This window comes from Phoca vitulina, unplaced genomic scaffold (genome assembly GCF_004348235.1).
Source record: "Phoca vitulina isolate PV1807 unplaced genomic scaffold, GSC_HSeal_1.0 scaffold95, whole genome shotgun sequence".
NCBI classification, from domain to species: domain Eukaryota; kingdom Metazoa; phylum Chordata; class Mammalia; order Carnivora; family Phocidae; genus Phoca; species Phoca vitulina.
Window position 1 is genome coordinate 1,736,200 of NW_022589798.1, and position 19,898 is coordinate 1,756,097.

The following is a 19,898-nucleotide window of genomic DNA, read 5'->3' on the forward strand; positions in this document are numbered from 1 at the left end:
CCCCCCCCCCCCCCCCCCCCCCCCCGCAGCTTTGCTGCGTTCCCACAGCTGTGTCTGCCTGGCCCCGCCCACCACACTCGCACACCTGTCCGCAGCCCTCCTTTTGGCCCGCCAGCCCCAGCCGCCAGCAGACTTCCAGGGCCCGGGCCTGGGGGCGGAATCGGCCCAGGGAGGTATTTACTTAAAATCACACAGGAAGGTGAAACTCGGTTCAAAGAAATCCTTTTGCAGATGGTTCATTAAAAATGCCGAAGAGGCTGACCATTCACATTCTCTGAATGTGTCCGATTCATGCAAGTAAGGGACGGGTCAGGGTTCATCTCTGACTGCTGCCCACGTGGGCCTTGTGGCCAGGGAGTGTCCTGTCAGCCTCTCTGCAGCCGTTTGCTGTCCCCCAGGGGGCAGGGCTGAGAGGGACAGAGCGTGGCCTTGAGAGGGGTATTCTATCCTTGCCTTTTTGAAAAATCCCTCCTCCCGGAGCATGGAATTCAGCATTTTGAAAATGGAGGCACAAAGAAGCACACGATACAGAATCCAACCGTGGGGGCCTACTCTTTGAGGAGACAGCGTACTTCCAGAAAAAGGTCATGGAAGGCTGAGCGCGGTGTCACATCCTAGTGTACGTTCCCTATTGACAGGAGAGACTATATTCTGTGGCCACCTCCCAGGCAGAGGCGGGACAGGCCCAAGACCGGGAGTTCAGGTCTGCCTCCAACTGGGCCAATCCCTGTCCTTCCCCGGGGCCTTGGGGGGTCTCATGAGGAAAATAAAATGCTTTGAGCAATGATGTGTAAGGTCCCTTTCAACTCTAACAGTTTACCATTCCCATTTGATCTTGCGGAGCAGTGGTTATGGGCTCGCCTGTTGGAGTTCCCCCAAAGAAGCGGAACTTGACGAAAACACTACTAAAACCACCGCAGGGTGACTGTTCTCCTGCAAAACGAGGTGCGGCTCATCTGACAGGACGGATGGACGGATTATAACACCCTGGTGAGACTCCACTGTCCCCCACGCGGGTACAAACAAACAGTAAGAGTAAAACGAGTAACATCGACCATTTATTTAGCGGGTGAAGTGTACCAGGCTCTATGCTAAATACTTGAGGAGAATATACCTCCATCCTCGCAGCAGGTTCCTGAGGTAAGAGGAAAAAACCCATGCGATGCTCATTGCGTGCCAGGAATCCAGCGCATACACGTAGGAACTCACTTACGCTCACCACTCTCCAGTGAGTCAGGTCCTATTCTTACCATGCCCATTTTACAGATGGGGAGCAGTGGCGCAAAGCATTTCGGTGATTTTCCCAAAGTCACATAACTACCCGAGCGGCCAACCTGGGATGTGAATTCCAAAGTCCATACCCATTACCCACCATATCGATTTTAGTGTTAATTGATAGATCCAGATTCTGCTTTCCTCAGAAAGTGCATTCTGGGGGCTCCCATGTTTTTCCCGAGTCCCCTTCTGATGATAAGGTGGGAGGAACAGGTGTATCCTGACTGATGGGATGGATGGACAGAAGAACTGGCATTCTGTCTTGACATGTCCAGGCCGCTGTGTCTCCCTCTGAGGGAGCCATGACTGACCAGGGAGAAAGTTTGAAAAATAAGAGAAATTCCTTACAGACCCTCTAATGTATCCCCCCTCCCCCCCCACTTGCCCCCTCCCCCAAGGCGTGAAAGAATCAAATGAGGAATTCGGGAAGAGATTCTGGAATAAGAGTAACAAGATTTCCTCTCCCTTCCACCTGAATTGGCCATCTGTAATTTTGCACAAATTCAATTTTAAAGTCATGCTTTGTAATTTGTGGAAAATCATATTAAATTAAACAGATCCACGTCTGGGCAATGACTTCTCTCATTTAGCAACATATGGTGCCTCAGAAAGCCCGATCCCATAGCAAAAATATTACCAAAAAAAAAAGGGGGGGGGTGGCCTTTTAATCATAGGCAATAGAGCAGAGGTGTTCTCGGACATCCCTACTGGCTTCCCTGAGAATGTGAGGAGCGACCGCTAATCTCCAGGAGCTGCAGCGTCGAGAATTACAGAATGTTAGCGTTTAAGACCACGTCTCTAATTGCTTATATGAGATGGGGGGACCTGGCTCGGCGGTAAAGGAAACCGCGGACCTGGTCACTTGGGCGGCTCCGCGCCCGCGCAGGCGCAGCCGGCAGGACCCGCAGGACGAGGTCGTGCACCTCATGGGGGTGGCAGGCGGTGGGGATGAAAGGAACCAGCAACATCAGTCGCCTCTATAACTGTGAGCTCTAACTACTTTGTTCTATAGACACCATCACAAACATACGCTGCAGGTTCAAAACCCAGGCGGGGGGTGGCAGGGCGGGGTGGGGGGGGGGATAACTGCATGTTTCAAACACTCGTGCTTTCACCCCTGCGATACCAGCCCTCTTGGACCAGCGAGAGCAGCACGGCTGAAAACTCAGGCAATGACAGGTCTACATAGCCGGCAATTTACAACATCATACGGATGAAGATTAACAGACCCCGAGAGAAGCGATCTAAATAAACCACTTAATGGGCAGAAATGCCAAGTCGAGCCCTTGAGCTTGTGCTGACTTTTACAGATATTTTAATAACTTTATCATGTAATTTGCCATCTGATCTTGCAGAGAGATGCGCTAATGGAGTGCGAGTGGCCGCACAGCGCAGTAACCCCAGGAGACTTAATAAAACCACCATGTTCGCTTCCTGACCTGCGACTCCAAAAAGCGCAGTCGCCGGCCAGATTATTTCCTCCTCCCTTTTTACCTTGAGATGTCCTTTTACCCGCCATACTCCTGCCAGTAAGTGTGTATGGGTAGCTCTCCCAAAGATGGAAGAATTGGCACAGCCTAAGCTCTCTGGGTCTTGGATCTGGCCTTGGGATGACTCAGATTGAACACATAAAGCTTGTAAGTAAAGAGACGTCCTCTGTGGGAATCAGCAAGTTTCAGATCTGGGAGACTTAACTGTCCTGGATGGGTGAGCTGCTCACACCCAGGGTGGTGCCAACTCACCGGCCTTCCCTAGGGATGCTCCACCTTTAGACACCACTGGCGGCCACGCCCAAACCCCAGAGCTGAAGGATCACAATGCCTCCTCTCCCCGTCCTCCCAGCAGAACCGAGCTCACCACTACAGTGGCCCACACCTAGCAAACCACACTGCTCACGCTGACGTACAGAGGTGTAGACTCAGTGATGACAGCCGGAAGAACCACGATGGTGTGCGGCCACGAGAACTCTGTTTGTGGTGTGCGTTTTAAAGCTCAGGGTTCGTGGCCACCCGGTAGTCACTGGTGACATGAGACGCCTTGGACAGTCCTCTACCACCTCTTCCCCACTCTCGCTCACACTCCCTCCAGCTGGAAGAACAGGGGGTTCCGTCTGACAGAGAATCACCTTCACAAAAGGAGTAGTAAACTCTTGCTGCGGATCACAATTGGAAGATGTTTTTCAAAATCTTGAAACAGATATTTGGGATGTTCTAGATCCTAAATATGACCCTAAGGCGTCGTGAATAACGATGGTGCCCAGGACTGTGGCACTTGAGCCTCTGTCTGGAGGAAATGACTGTCTTTTCTGCCCAACCTGTGGTACTCACGGCTCATTCAGGGACTTGGTGTCATGAGACCGTTTGGTCTCGAAACTGCTGATTTCTCTTAAACATAAATGTAATACTCCATGCCACGTAGGACGGCAGAACTGGCTAATACCTCAATCTGAAGAGTGTCCGTAGCTCCATAATTAAAAATCAACTGGATAAGAAGTACTACCTCCCTTTCTCCCCCCTGTCAATCCTCAGGTGTGCACAAAGAAACAGAAAATAAACACGATTGGCCAATGTTTGTTTTTAGGGTGAGTTCCGTACTATTTTTTAAAATTATTTTGTTTTATTTACTGTGGTTGGTAACTGAATCTCTGGTATGAAAACATAAAATGTTCTGCCAGAAAGAGATTATGGAAGAAAGGTCTATGGAAAGAAACTGGGTTTGTCAGTGAAGATTTTATTTACAGGCGTTTTGCAATCTGTACCTTTAATCTCCATAACAATTGGGCTGTTTTACTGCTTTGAAGGCCATTGTTCAATAGGAAGAAAGCTGCTGTGGGGCTCAAGCTTTGAACATAAAATGCAAAGATACAAGACAAATATGCACGGAGGTGGCCTTCTGAGAAGCCCTCTGCCTCCGTACACTTTCCCCCAAAGGTCTGGCAGTGGTGCCCCGAGGGCCAGGGAGAAATAAAGGAAAGGCAGAAGTCACCACAGTTCCTCAGCATTATTTAAATCATACATGTGGACTTTTACAGAGCCCTAAAATAACTGAATTACAGGGGGCCTGCATTTCCGTTCCCTGCTGTGAGGAAAAATAATGCAAATGAGTAAAACCAACTCGGTTTGGGGAACCACCCCTTATGAGAAAGCATTCCTACCTTGCGCTCCTACCAGCACGTGAAGTCTGTTCCTCCCTTGGTACCAACTTTTGGTAAACTTTGACACGGACTTCATGGCCGTAGTCAAAGTTTCTTTTTTCAATATCCAAATTTGAAAGGCTATCTTTGGGTGATTTGTAAATTTGGGATTATGAGGTATGCAAAGTGAATCACCAGCCTTTCCAAATGGGTATCCTGTCAACAATGCCTTGCTGTAAAGCCATTTTTAAAAAGGCAGCTTGTCGAAATACGACAGTGATATGCCTGGCTCTGGGGAAGTCAAATTCTTGAATCCATCCCAACCGGCACAGAAGATTCCTGCCATCTTCTGTGCCCCTGCTTACGACCCTGCACAATGTCATGAGCTGTGGGGGGCTAGGGCAGAAGGCACCCGGGCCTCCCGTCTGCCGGTCTGCTTTGCTCCGGTGACAGAGGGCGGAGCCTGTTTTTTTTCCCCTATTGAGCTCTGCTGGCCCTCTGGCCCCATCTGCATAGATGCTCTAGAAAATGTTAAGAAATATCTGATCTCATTTAAGAAAAAAAAGAAATCATACATTTTCCTGCCTGGGAAATAAAAGTACCATGATAGTGAGTTCCGGCAATGGTGGGGTGAAGTGCTGGGAGCCAGAAGAGGTGATCGAGGCATTTAGCATGAGCCACTGAGCCCATACCTACCTGCCCATAATATCTGTTCTGGCATGGGGGACATAGGAAAGTTCTTTCTTTCTTTCTTTCTTTTCTTTTTTAAAGATTTTATTTATTTATTTGACAGAGAGAGACACATCGAGAGGGAACACAAGCAGGGGGAGTGGGAGAGGGAGAAGCAGGCTCCCGGCTGAGCAGGGAGCCCGATTCGGGCCTCGATCCCAGGACCCTCGGATCACGACCCAAGCTGAAGGCAGACGCCGAACGACTGAACCACCCAGGCACCCCAGGCAAGTTATTTCTAGACTCCTCTGCTGCCTCCTCTCCTTTCTACCTTGGTATAATTGCTAGGATGGTGGTCCCCCAAAAGGTGTGTCCGTGTTCTGACCCATGGAACTGTGAATGTGACCTTATTTGGAAAAACAATCTACAGAGGCGATTGAGTGAGATGAAGTGAGATTCTTCTGGTTTATCTGGGTGGGGCCTAAATCCAACCACAGGTATCCTTAGAAGAGACAGAAGAGGGGATGACACGGACACAAAGGCCAGGCAAAGATGAAAGCAGACATGGGAATGATGCAGCCACAAGCCAGGGAATGCCTGGAAGAGGCAAGGAAGGACACTTCTCTAGGGTCTTCAGAGGGAGCCTGGCCCTGCCGGCACCTTAATTTTGGACTCTGGCCTTCAGAACTTGAGACCATACATGTCTGTGGTTTCAAGCCATCGAGCTACAGCGGCCACTGAAAACGAATACACCTGGTTTGGTGATGCTGAGCTTACCAGTTAACTAACAGTTTTAAGTGGTGTCCACGGGCTGGCGCTATGGCTCGCTGCTTTGTGGTTCACAGTGGCCCTAGGATCTCCAAGCATTAACTGTTACTCCCATTTTGCAGATGGAGAGACCAAGGCTTTAAGAGCTTCAGTAACTATGGCAATACGTGGTGCGGGCCAGGTTTGGGGCTCAGCGGCCTGCCTGTGGAGCCTTCACTCTCAGTCCCTCTGCGCTCTCTTTCTTGGACATTAGGTTTCCAGCTTAGCTTTCCTGCTGATTAACCGTTGATACCAAGTAAGTGCTCCAACTGCAGTTGTATTAAAAATTTACTCTCCTGAACCAAAATCCTTTGTCGGGGTGTGTGAACCCTTCTTTCTTGTAATTAGAAAAGATGCCCACAAGGCATTATCAACATGCTCGGGAAAACACGGTCCGGTCACCTTGAACGACATCCATGAACACATTTGGTGTGAAAACGCAGTCCCGCTAAAATGTGGTTGATGATGACTGGGGTGCTGACGCCCGGCCGGGTTGGCGGCTCCTTTGAAGGGCCGGTTTATTAAGTACTTAGCTGTGCGGTGCTTGTAAATACAGTGCAGGCATTTGAGCGGTGCTGTTCAAGGGGGTTCTGTGTTGGTAGCTCTGCCTCTCCATAAACAGAGCGCGGAGAGTCAACGTCAGGCTGGCTTCCATGCCAAGCACGGTTAAGTAACTCACAGGAGTGAGTGGAAAGCAGGGGTGACAGACACAGGGCGGCCACATCAGACTCAAGCCATGAAGGCACAGGCAGACTAGAATGCAAAGGCTTTAGGGCCGTTTTTTTTTTAAAGGAGAAAACAAAGACTTCACTTTCTTCCCATCCTACTTTCTCCTTTTCCAAATACTACGACGCCACTCATTAGTATGAGCTTTTCACACTTTCCCTAAACCTACAGTTTACATTGCACCAGCCCAGAACACAGAAAACATGAACTGAGTTCTCAATTCCTGCTTCTAGCCCTATTAACTCTAACCCCTCTGCCTGCTTGGGAGAAGAGGGGACAGGACAGGGTCGTGGCACCCCTCAGCTGGCTCCCACCCCACGTGTCAGCCCTTCATCGCGCATCCATTCCACCATTTTCTTTTTCCCTCCCTTCCTTCCCCCTTGCATTTATTTATTTTGATTTATTCATGGGGACACCTGATCTAGGCTTGATGTCAACCGTGTAAGATTCTGTTGTCAACCTTGAAAGGCTCCCAAATTCTACCACACCTAGATAAGAATTATTTTTAAATCATTCACTTTTTGAGTTTACAGCATGCCTTCTATGTTGATTCCTAGCGCCCTGACTATTTTGCTTTGTCGTGTGACCATTAAAAGACCACTGATAGATCTATATGTGCACATTTCTGGTGTCTGATGGTAGTCTCTACTTCCAAGGTAATCAAAGGGCTCCCATCCCCCCTTTGATTTTGAACTTCTAGAAGAAGAAGGAAGGAGAGAGAGAGACAGAGAGACAGAGAGACAGAGACAGAGAAGGAAGAAGAAGAAAAGAGAAGTGCTATGCAGTTCGATATTTTACTCCCAAGGCTGGAAAGGGGATTTCTCTGTCCCTTCTACAGGAAGTGGAAAGGCTTTTTTTTCCCCCTTTTGTCAATGCATCTGGTAAACACTGACATAAGTAAGCCTGAATAGTAGGGGAGGAACCAAGGCAATTTATATCTCAAAAAGCGTCACAGACAACAGTACCAGAGAACATAGTCTTTCCAAAGTAACTTTAACCTTTGGGGAAAATCACTATGCACACAAAAAACATTTGGAAGACAAAAACTGAGGAGGTGAATCTGAGATGTCGGGGTCTCTGCTCCCTGACCATACTATCAACCCTCAAAGCGAGGCACCCACACTCCTCAACGCTGATCAGAGGTTGCCTGGATTTGGACGTTAAGGAGGCTTTGGTCCCAGTGGACCCCAAGGCAGACTCTTCCATGCAGGAAGGCCAGGCTGTCGCCCCAGTAAAGCAGACAGAGGGTAGCTGGGAAGCCTCCTCCTCCCCCTTGTCCCTCATTCCCTCGCGCTAGAGATGCATTATTCTGAGTTAAGTTTTCTTTTGTCCCCAACTTGGAAAATAAATGTACATGTCCCCCCCCGGCCATACCCCCAAAAAGACAGCTTATCGAGGTGCCCATCACAGAGTCTGGCCCTAAGGTTCTCATTATTAGCAATATCTAATAACAACAGACCACATTCAACACAGGCCCGCCAAGGGAATGCCCAGCCCAGTACTTCTCCCGTGTCCCCTCTGACGATCGGGATTCTCTTGACGCTGGTCAGCCCTGTGTCTAGAGAACCTGCCACCCTGTCCACACTGGCTCTGTAGCCCAGAAAGGTCTGGGTTTGAGTCCAAGTCTGTCACTTATGCTCTTGGAGACTCTGGGCAATTGTTAACCTCTGAGGTTCAGCTGCTCTGTCTCTAAACCACACCCCAGGATTGCGGTGAGAGCGGAATAACGCATACAAAAAGCTTGACCTGTGCCAAAAGCTATCATAACCGGTCCAGCTAAAGAGTTAAACCTCACGCCCTGACGATGATGGCAACGCACGCAAGAACAACAAAACTGGCCTCTTTGTCCAGTTTTCTGCACCAGCAGATACTAGCCTGTCTCCATCTTCCCAGAAAGAGGGGTTTATGCAGCCTTAAATGTGGTTCATCATTTTTGGTAAATCGGGAGTCAAATTCTTAAAATTCCTTGCCGGGGCTGCCTGGAGCCTTCTCTAGGAGAGTGTGTGTGTCTCATCCAGCATCAGCGACTTCCTCTCGCCAGAATCCGTGCTGTCCCATCTTTTAAAAGGACACATGTCCGTGTTCCTTCCCATGACTGAACACGAATTCTAAAACCCGCCTGTAGAAGTTCGTGACGATGTCTTTCTTAACTAATCGTGCAGCCATGACAAAAATGGCTTTCTATTCACTTTTAAGAGCTCGTGAAGGAGGAAGTTGAAGTTAACCTCAGCCCTTTTAATAGTTAAAACCTCAACAAATAAACAGCGGTTTGGTGTCATGGCAACCTGCCCCCCTCTTCCCTTATCCTGCTTCAGATAATTTGAGATGCCTATTTTGAGTGATTCTCCGCACATCTGATTCTAGCTAAATAGAGGTGTTATTGTAGATCTGTGATTTCCTACTGACAGAGTTAAAGGGGCAGGCCTAACTCTCCGGATGAAGCCCCATCCTCTCTGTCGACCCACGATCCCTCCAAGCCCCCAGTCGCGGACATTTCCCGAGGCTGGAAACATTCACACATCTGTATGGCACGCTGTGGCATCGCTGTGACTACCTTTGGGATATTTTTCTTACGACGATGGCTGCCGTTTCATAGAGAGCCATAAACACAGGCTGGATTTTTATATAAAGCATCTTCTTAAATATAATACGGAGTCTCTAGAGCTAAGCCAGGAAAATAACCATTTTCCTACTTGTCAAGAACAAAATGAAGGTTCTGGCTGAAAGAGACTTTCCTATTATCCCTATTAACTTTCTAATTTCAGGGGAGAAAACATCCCAAGGGTCTACTCAAAACATGACTAGGATAAAAAAGCATTTTCTTACAGAAAAAAAAAAAAGAAAGAAAGAAAAGGAAAAGTAGTTTTACGTGAATATATCCTGGATAGTTATTTTTTTAAAAAGTTCCTACGATTTTACAAGTGAAGGACTGAATAGGCAAATCATATTTTGGAAAGAAAGGGCATCAGCAATATAGTTAACACATTCTTTCGAGCAGCAACCAAGCCTCTAGGGCACTCTAAAAGCAAGTTATTACTACTTACATGTTGCAGAAGTAAAAAGTTTTTAAAAGGAACAAGAAGGGGGTGAGGCTCTGTGTTAAACCTGATCCTTTGCTAAGCATATAGTATTCCAAAGAGCTAAAGAATGCCCATTCGCCCCGGTAATATCTCCACCCCCCCCCCCCCCCCCAAGAGCTGCTGACGGCTGAGGACAAGAATTCACTTACCACCCTCCCCCTCTTCTTTTTGGGAAAAAGAGCTATCTGACAAGGAGGCAAATCAGATCTGATTCACTCCTCACCAAAACTGTCCGAAACAAAGCTGACTTAACGGTGACCATTTCATCTTGCCGCCGTGTGGCTGAATCTTCCATTGCTTTTAAAACTGCTTCATAGTTTGGGTTCCAGTATCAGTAGAAGAAGGCAAGTCCCTTTCTTTATCAGCCGAGTAGGCTAAATCGTCAGTTACACGATGAGAGAATAAGAAAACAGAAGGCTTCCCTTTGATGTTACAAATGGAGGCCTGAAGATGGCATAAATTAATTTAAATGGCTTCCTAAACACAAGATCAAGGAATCTCCTCGAGAATGTGTTCTGTTTGGAAGGAAAGTTTCATTTCACCCCTCACCCATCTTTCTCACTTAACTCCATCCGATTTACCACACACACTTGCATTTTGGCATTTAAAGAAAAATCAATATGCATATTTTGAACAAGTATTCATGATAAGCACCACAAAACTGATGATTTCAAGGAGGCTTTCTCCTAAATACACCGAAGATGAGTCCGTAGATGAGAGAGAACCCGCCAACATCAAGCTTCGGTTTCTGTTTGGAGACAAAGGGGCCACCCTACGGATGGGCCACTTAGCAGCTGGGTGCACAGTATCTGAGGGGAAGCCTTCTCTGGGAACTTTCCACTCAAATAACAGAACCTCCCCAGACACATAACTGGGAGAGCTCGTGGGATGAGCCATCAAACTCTGTGCGAGAGAGCATGCTTGCCTTTCGAGAGCCCCACATGTGCTAACCCCAAAGCGAGCGACTGGTCCGGAAACCTTAAAAAACTCATGACGAGCACACATCCCTCGGTAGGAGTCACACAGTGAAAACGCCTGGGGAAGCTAATTTCTGCGGTCCCAGAGGGCAAGTAGCATGTCCCTGGCTGGCCACCTGCCCTCTCCCCCAGATGTGTTGCTTATCTCTCCCTTTGAGTTAGACAAGCCTGCTACTTGGAGAAAGAATCTTACTGTGACCGTATCATACACAGCTGTGTCCTGCGCAGCACACAAAGAAAATGACTACATTTCGGAAATTCGAAATGGTATCACAGAGCAAATAATCATTGACGTCAGTGGTTTCTACAGTGCAAATGAACTCTGTGTATTATCTAATTTGGCACAGTGTGTTTTATGCAATTATTGTATTTTACAGTGTTTTTGCAATTGCTCGCTAAACCCGGGTATGTGTGTATGGTGTGTGTGTGTGGGGGGGGCAGTTCATCTGCATTCTTTACTGATGGTCCATTTATTTATTGTAAATAATACCTTTGATGTGCTGGCATCCAGACTTTCCTAGTATTTCTTTATATTTTTAAAAGAACATATATTAGATACAAACCCCACAAATAATCTGAAGACAACAAGAACTTGAACCATCCTGACTTTCACCTTGCTTGGGCTGTGTGTGTGTGTGTTCAAGCCTGCTGGGTAGGTAGGAAAACAACATAGCCAAAGCTAACTTTTAAAAAATTCAAGATATTATCTGCATATAGATATATCTCTCCATAGCCCAGGCACAGTGCCTCTCGATCTGGGGATCTCATGACAGCGCGGATCTGACTCAGGAGGTCCCGGGCGGGCCAGAGACTCTGCTGTCTAGCGCGCTCCCAGACTGCGGGTGTGAGGACCACCCTTTGAGCAAGGAGGAGAAGCCAGGACTGGTCTGGGGGGGTGCAGCCCGAGGGCGAGGCAGGAAGCGGGCTCCCTCCAGGTACTTACCCTGCATCTGACTCTGAGGCTGAGGGTTAAAGGCAGTGGAGTGGTTCAAGGAGGCCCGAGGGTTGGGTGTGGGGGCTGGGTGGTGTGGGCTGACCCTCATGGCCGTTCGCCGCAGCTGCTCCAGCTCACTGAGCCGCTCGGAAAAGGACAAGCTCCCGGGCTTGGTCTGATCATCTAGTTTCTGACGATGTCCTATTGTGGGGAGGGGGAGGGGAGTGGGGGTGGGAAGGGGAGAGGGAGGCAAGGAAGGAGGGAGGGAAAAGATCAGAAAATGTATTGTGGATTTTCTAAGATTGGGGGTTTTCTCGTCTTTCCCCTCCCTCTCCCCTCACCCCCAATGTGGATTTACTGGAGATTGGCACACACGGGGCTGGCTTCCCGTGGAAATTTGGGGCCATTGTCCCCATGGCAGACGGGGGGGCCCCTTTCATCACAGGCCACTGGGTGCTCCCCCAGCCTGTGCCCCATCTCCACAACCCTCTGCGCCCATCTCCACCGGACAGAAGGCAGTGGGCATACAGGGACTGGTGGCGGTGGACGGTCGGGCGGGAGAGAAGGTGCATTAATGGTTGGCACTTGGCCACGCGCTGCGGGCTGAGCTATGGCAGCCAGGAAAGGTGCCCTCCCTGCGGCATCGGGACCGCCGCTCCTTACTGCAAACCCAACCACTGGCAGGTTTTAGAGGCAGCAAAGTGGGCCCTGGAGCTTAGCACACGCCCCTTCCAACAGGAAATGAGGTGTGGCTGCAAACCCGCAGTCCTTGGGGAGGTCAGATTTCCTGTTAAATGCAGGGCATGGGCAACCCCTTGGCCCCTCTCCGCTCCCTCTCCTCGAAAGCTTCTCACGAGCCTTCTTCAGCATGCTTCTTCCCCGAAACCGACTTCCCTAGGTGTACCCTCTAAGCTTTAGGGGGTTGACGGGAAGGTGGAGCCTGGGCCTCATGTGGGCCAGTCCTCCCAGGAGGCTGGGCCTACTGGAGCCCAGAGGTTGTGCCAGGAGGCTGGATGGGCTTCCCCCAAGGGCTCAGGAATCCAAGGTGGGAAGGTGGGCCTCTCTGTTGTCCATAGAGACAATCAGTATCCTTGCCTTGTTCCCCATCCAAATCACTGTCACCGGGATGCAGTGAGCAGAAGCCATTCACATGGGACAAGCCAGGAGGGCTGGGCCTCCTGTTTCCTTCCTTAATCCCCCCAACAAGAGGGCCTCAAACTGGAGACGCAGGCCTATCAAGCAGAACCGAGGCTCAGGATGCACTGATAGAGCCAACGTGGGGCCAGGCAATTCCTTCTCCTTTCAAAGAGGATGTGCCCTTGCTCCTTTCTCACCCCTGGGGTTCGAATAAAGAGTCACTGACCAATTTCACCACCACCACCCGCCCCCCAACCTGCCGCTGTCATCAGGTGGCCTCCAAACGACACTGGAGGAGCGGCCTGCTTGCTGCCATAATCGAGGGCTCGTTCACATGTCCTGACCCAGACCTCACTTAGAAAGAGGATCCGTGGATTCCACTCCCCACCCCACCCCCACCCCGGCCCAGGCTGGGAGGGGGGGTGGGAGAAGTATATTTTAGCCCAGCTCCCAATCGCTACAATTACAAAATTAAATTTTATAACTTGTATTATGCTTCCAAATCTCCGTGGCTGGCCGTTTCTTCCTGCTGCCAGGCCCCTTGGCACAGCTGACATGGTTTCAAATTCCAGACCAAAAAAAGGCCCCACTATATTGCAGTGATTTTATCATGAACAAGACCTGTTTGGCTCCAAAATGAGGAAAACGACTTAAGCATAATATTTGTGTAGTTCAAATGCAATGCTCCCTCTTTTCATATGTCACCAAGGCAAATCTGGACTCTGATTCAGCCCCACAGCCCACAACCCTCGACCTGAACACAAACAGCCTGAGTCACACAGGGCCCGCACACATGTGAGAGGCCTCTTACCGGCTGAGTATTTTAAGCACCGGCCTTGTGGGCGAAAGGCCATAGGGCCAGGTCCCGGAATCACTCCTGTCATCCCTTTCCCTCAGAAGTATGAAAATGTCTTTTTCTAGAACGTTCTATTTCAGTCGACCATGGTATAACTGTCTCTGGATGGATCTCTCCCTGACTCCTCCCTCCTCTTATCTTTGTGACAGATTCTTAGCTTTCTGGTGATCAGACTGAAAAATCTGATATTCTTGCCCCCAAACAATTGCAACTCAAAAGCCACTCAAAGCACAGTAATTTAGCCTTTTAAATGCCTAGCAACCTAATGGCTGGTATTAGGAGTCGAGCAGAGAAAAAGGCAGGAAAAACGATTCTGGACAGTTCTACGGCCTCCAAAAGAATGCCGGTTGGCGAAGTCATAGTGCAGAGGCTTCCAGCAGGCTTTGTACCCATTTCAAAACTTCACATTCCTTGGGCACCCAGTGGCATTTTTGAAGAACACCATGTCAAGGACAGTGGGTGATCCAGGAGAATGATGTGTACGAGATCATTCTAAATACAAGCATTCGGCACTGTGGAGTCCACGGTTGGCCTTTGAAGAAAGGCTGTCAGTTGTGTCTGTCTCAGCCACCGAGCTTGGGGACCAGGTACCACCAAGAAACGGAGCGAGAATAAGTCATTTTAGGTAACGCGCTCCTGTGGCCAGGCACAACGTGAGATTATTTTTTTTTATCGGTCCCCTCTCATTGCCCTATGTTTAAAAAAATGTTTTAACATGTGAGCAATTTCTGGACCAGCTGACACCTGCCAAAATCGTAGTCATTTACAGAGATTAGCTGATGACTGTCTGCTTTAGCAGGAATGTTCAGGCATAACTTTCAGAGAAAACAATTCTTCACTCTGAGCTATTTCCTAAGCCCCGAGAGTCGGGAGGCTGAGTTTAATGCTGGAGGAGTGGTGGGTTGGGGGGCAGGGGAGCGTTCACTCCACACCCTCCCCATATGTGGTCCTGGCAGAAAGAGTGTTATTGCCTCTGCAGGGAATCCTGAGCCCCTTCCTCACCATGGGGCTGGAGGGCTGTAACACCAAGGAACAAGGGAAATAAAAAGCATTATCATATTAAAGGTGTGGTTCCGATGCATTTATAAGCTAGATCAAAAGAACACCTCATTCTTCTTTTCTGAAGCCATCAGATTTCATGGGCCAAAGAGCAATATTTTGTATGAAATACAGAAGCTTCCGATCTAAACTTACAAGTGGGGGGAAAATGAATGCTTTATGTCTCCGGTTTCCTGTATCTGTGTGCAATTAAAATGTCAATTTGCCCCCTGAATTTTAAATACAGGAGTATGGGAAATGTCCACTATCAAAATCACTTTCCTTCTTTCTTGCTGAGTACTGGGCTTCAGAGGGCAGCAGGGAATTCAACTCTGGATCAGATCTAGTAGAATTACAATGCAGCCCTAAACACTTGCATGTTGGCAGCCTGGGTTTTTGAGCACACCGGAAGTCCACTGAAAATGTTGACACAGTGGTCCTTAAAATCATGGCTACCTCGAGATTTCACACTAGGACATCTTAATGAATCTTGACCAGAGTTGAAAAGGATACTAAATTATGTTTCTCTATTACCATTCCCCGATTTTGAAAAAAAGTCTTTGATTAGGATTTTATTATATATGCAGAGTCATAAAAAGCCAAAAGAAAAAAAAAATAAATAAATTAATCCCATCTGCTAAATTTTACTTCTTCATTCCAAAGACATATGTCCTGTAGTTTTCTGGGCTGGCTGCCCACAAGGCATCCCTAAATGTTATGATATCTGTGATGGATAATGAGACCAGCTTTCAATTTTCCGCTATAAAAACGAGACTGAGGAGGTATGCATATCTCATCCATAACTGAACTATCTTTTTCAAGAAACCATTGCCGAACTGTGAAATATGCTATATGCTCTTCTATCAGAGAAAACAGGTAAGGCTAAATTGTCACCTTTTCCTGGAAAATTCTGGCCAGAGAGAGTAATTTTATGGCAGTTTGTTAGTCCATGTTTCTGGTATGGGCTTACTACTTTTCTTGATAGATTCTCAGCAGAAAAAGTAGGAAGGTGTAGACTCAAAGCATCGTCATGACGAGCAGTTGAGGAAAATGTATGCAAAATGATAATACCAAAAAGAGATCTATCTCTCTGTGTGTATCCATCTACATCTGTATATATCTATACATAACACTGTGATTCTTCTAAAAGCATACATGTATTTCAAAACATGCCTGCCAATCAATCTGATACTAACCACAGGGATCTGGATAAAAAACATGGATTTCCCCCCTCCCCTTAATTTGCTACTGCTTTATGACCATGGAAAAGAAACTGACGTGTGTACAGAACAGCTCACTTTTCCTGGTGTAACAGTGGGGTCATTAAAGTCCCGAGGACAGGAAAGTAATAGTACTGAATGTGAATGTGATCCTTCCTTAAAGCACCTTGTAGGTAATGAAATAAATCTTCCTAACCGCAAACCTATCCGTCTGCTGGCTAATTTTTTTTTTTAGATTATTTATTTATTTATTTGACAGAGAGAGAGAGAGAGACAGAGAGAGAGGGAACACAAGTAGGGGGAGTATGAGAGGGAGAAGCAGGCTTTCCGCCGAGCAGGGAGCCCGATGTGGGGCTCAGTCCCAGGACCCTGGGATCACGACCTGAGCCAAAGGCAGACGCCTAATGACTGAGCCACCCAGGCACCCAGTCGGCTGGCTAATTTAATGTTGGGCAGTATTATACCATTGTGTATGTCACAATAGACAATATAACATATGATACCATATTGTATATTAGAATGCATATTATATTTACATGTTTCTATATTGCCCAATGCTATATAAACTTTGGTGGCCTAACTTTTCCCTCCAACTTCTTCCCATATTATTAAACTAGGAGATCCATACAAAGTTAGAGTACTTCACAACTGGAGAAGAGCTGGAGAAATCAGCCTTGTTTTTTAACCCACATGGGAGAAGTGAAGTTCAGAGAGGTTGTTATTTATCTAATCTCACACAGCTGATTAGAAAAAGAGGGCAGGTCTGAAAACACACCTACTCCCCCCGCCGCCCACAATCTTGCTCAATGCACCTATAAATGCCAATTTCTGTGCGTGCCCAGTGTGCGCAGTGTTAGGTGGTTATAGATCCCGGGGCCAGCAGAGCCTCATAAGGATTTGCCCTTTACCATCCCACTTCTGTTCCCAGCTCGTGCTTAGCACCAGAGCCGTCTTGTGACCCACAGTGGAGAGCTAATGTCTCACACACCTGAATGAGCATCCGAATCACAGATCTGTCTTGGTAGGTCTGGGATGTGGCCCGAGAATTCAAATTTCTACTAAGGCCCAAGTGATGCTGATGTTCCTGGTCCCGGGACTATCCCGGGGATTTGAGTGATTCTTCCCTATATGCATGCGCCTTCAGTGTACTTCTAATTTGCCCTGGGCTGGAAAGGACCACACCAAATAGACCAGAACTGTGCTTAGATTAAGTGTCCATGAGCACCGAGTGCTGGCCTTGTTTTGGTGACAACCATTTGGTGGTCTTTTTCTTAATCTTTTAACTCTTCAATGTATGCAGAGCAGCTGAAAATGCCAAAAGTCTGCCCGATAGGTAAGTGGGTGTTGCCCGTTTCTCCGTGGCCATCACTGAGTTGAGTCAGTGAGTCACTGTGGCTGTACTCGGGCTGATCTGTAAGGTGGACCCAGAATTTTCAAGTGGAAAGTAACTCCTCTCCAGGCATCTAAGGAAGGACTTTGAGGAAGAGCAGGAAAGGTTTATGAGGAACCTATTCCATTCCAGTTGAGACTTCCGGGTGCCCACAAGGATGGGGGTGTGAGCGCAGGTGCTCTCATCCTTCTCTCCCCTAGAGAAACAACATGGCACCAGGGAAACGTGATTGCCAGTCTGCGTGTTAAGAACCTCCATTATAAATCTGCTTTTCCACCCAACTTTCCTGTGGACAAGAGCAAGTCTCTTCATTACCCAGCCTCCTTATCTGAAAGCCTGGAATTAAAGGACTAAGATGGATTACTCTGAGGGGCTCTAAAAGCATTCACAGCAATTATATCTGCAGCAATTAGCTACTCAACTGGTTCTCGTTGGACGCCTCCAAGCACAGGCTTTCTTGAACAACTTCATATGATGTTAGGACTTTCAAAGGTTTCTTTCTGTCTTTTTTTTCAGCCAGACACCTGGCCTGTGGGAGCCAGTCCCAAGCTCAGCTGTCAAATTGGTCCTTGGAGCTCGATCTTGAAGCTAGGTTTCTACCGGCCTCACTACTCTCCCATGTGCTGGTGAAGAGCAGCTCTGACAACACGTGCTCACAATTCACTCTCCCTCTGTCTCTGGCTGTGTTGTCAGTGGCCCTTTGGACAGTGATGAGCGACCCAGGACAGTGGTCTTCCTGGAGCCTCTCCTCTCTCCCCTCAAGACTTCACTGAGCCTTTCAGACTACCCTCCTCACTGGGGCGTCCCACTCTGGGTTTTGGCCCCTTCCGCATTATCATCCAAGAGCTGCTTCCAGAGGCAGTGGGCCATTAGACTCACCTCAAAACCTGCTAGCAAGTTTCAGGGGTTTGCAGCTGGGAAAAAAGCCAGTCTGCTGAACCTTCTCCAGGGTCTCACTTCTCTGCTTTTCTGATTGGATAGAAAACAGTAACACTAGGGGCGCCTGGGGGGCTCAGTCAGTTGAGCCTCCGACTCTTGGTTTCGGCTCAGGTCATGACCTCAGGGTCGTGAGATTGAGCCCCGTGTCGGGCTCTGCGCTCAGCTCGGAGTCTGCTTGAGATTCTCTCTCTCCTTCTCCCTCTGCCCCTCCCCCCGCTTGTGCACATGTGTACTCTCTCTCTCTCTCTCAAATAAATACATAAGTAAATAAAAATCTTGAAAAAAGAAAAAGAAAAAAATGATGATCTTTTGTCCCCGGCCAAACCCCTCTCATCAGCACAAGAGGAATGTGAGTCTGAGGTTAATGCTCATCACCCTACCTGTACGATTATCCACTCCCCCTCACCCACGTGCCTTGGGCAGGTGCCCTCCCGCCTTCTACACATGGATAATCACACTGAGCCAGTATAGAAAAGTCCATCAGGATGCTGCTTCTTCCTAGGTCATGTGTTTCGACTTACTTAAGGATCCCACAGACATGACACTTTACCCCAGGAGAATCAGCCACAGGGACAGTGATGCCTTTGGTCGGGGAGCACTTTGATTCTCTTGCAGGTGGCAATAGGTAAGCGAGGGACCACAAGTCTGGCTGTGCATGGGGCTTCCCTCTCCTGGGTCTTCCCAAACCATGGTCCTGCAGTGGCCCCTTACACGGCATAAAGCACGTGTTTTAGAGGCCAGGCTCTACTTTTGCTAAGCCTGCTTTCTAAGGTCAATACCCCCCCTATTTTGAAACTAGAAGTCAGACAATCTAAATTCTCCACTCTGCTCCAGCCACCCTGGCCACCTTGCTGTTACTCCTATACGTCTGCCTCAGGACCTTTGCACCTACTGTTTCTTCTGCCCAGAATGCCCTTCTCCCAGATATCTGTGGACCACATCCCCCCTATCCTTCAAGTCTTTGCTCCGATTTCATCTTCTCCCTGAAGACTTTCCTGAACACCCTAGTTTAAATTGCAAACTCTCCCGACCCAGCCAATGCCTAGCCCTTTTGCTTCGGTTGTCTCCACGGTACTTATTAATGTTACTTGTGGTCTGTCCATGCCCACTGGACTGTAAACTCCACGAGAATGTGGGGTTTTGCCTCTGTTCTTCAAGGCTGTATCCCTAGCACCAACGGGAGCATCCAGCACATGACAGGCTCACTAAACACTGACTGAATGGGTGCTCAGACCCTTCATGACTGGGGCCGTCCACCTGTCCTTCATCAGAACGTAGGAAAGAAGAATGTGTCTGGGGCGAAGGAAGCTGGAACTCAAGTTTTCTGCTGCCGCGGAACGGACGAGGGCTCAGAAAAAAGGACTTGTGGAGGAAACGTGCCATAATTGAGCTTATCAAGTTTCAGGGAGAACGGTCTCATGAGAAGTCAAACAGCCTGCAAAGCTTGTACCCTCTAGCGTTCTCTTCATCATACTAAAAAATAAAAGAGAATGGATAAAAGGCCCTTGTGCTGAGTTGAGCCTTGCACCCTTGTGGGAGAAAAGGACTGCTGCAAAAAACCTTGGGGTTTTTTGGAGTATCTTCACACACGCACGCGGACACACACACACACATGGACACGCCCCCTCCCGCCCCCACACACCGTCCCACGGGCCAAGACCTAACTGCTAGAGACAAGTAGAGAAGGAAAGGTATACAAAGCCACGGTCCCAGGGAG

The 19,898-nt window shown here is 48.3% G+C and overlaps 1 protein-coding gene across 1 annotated transcript in view; it reads right to left on the reverse strand.

Moving 5' to 3' along the window:
- The window catches only part of RUNX1 (RUNX family transcription factor 1), a 94,361-nt gene that overhangs the window by 26,572 nt on the left and 47,891 nt on the right, over positions 1-19,898 (reverse strand). Inside the window, exon 5 of the mRNA XM_032396938.1 lies at positions 11,611-11,802. Within this exon, the coding sequence (XP_032252829.1) occupies positions 11,611-11,802 (192 nt within the window). The remainder of the gene's footprint in view (positions 1-11,610; positions 11,803-19,898) is intronic.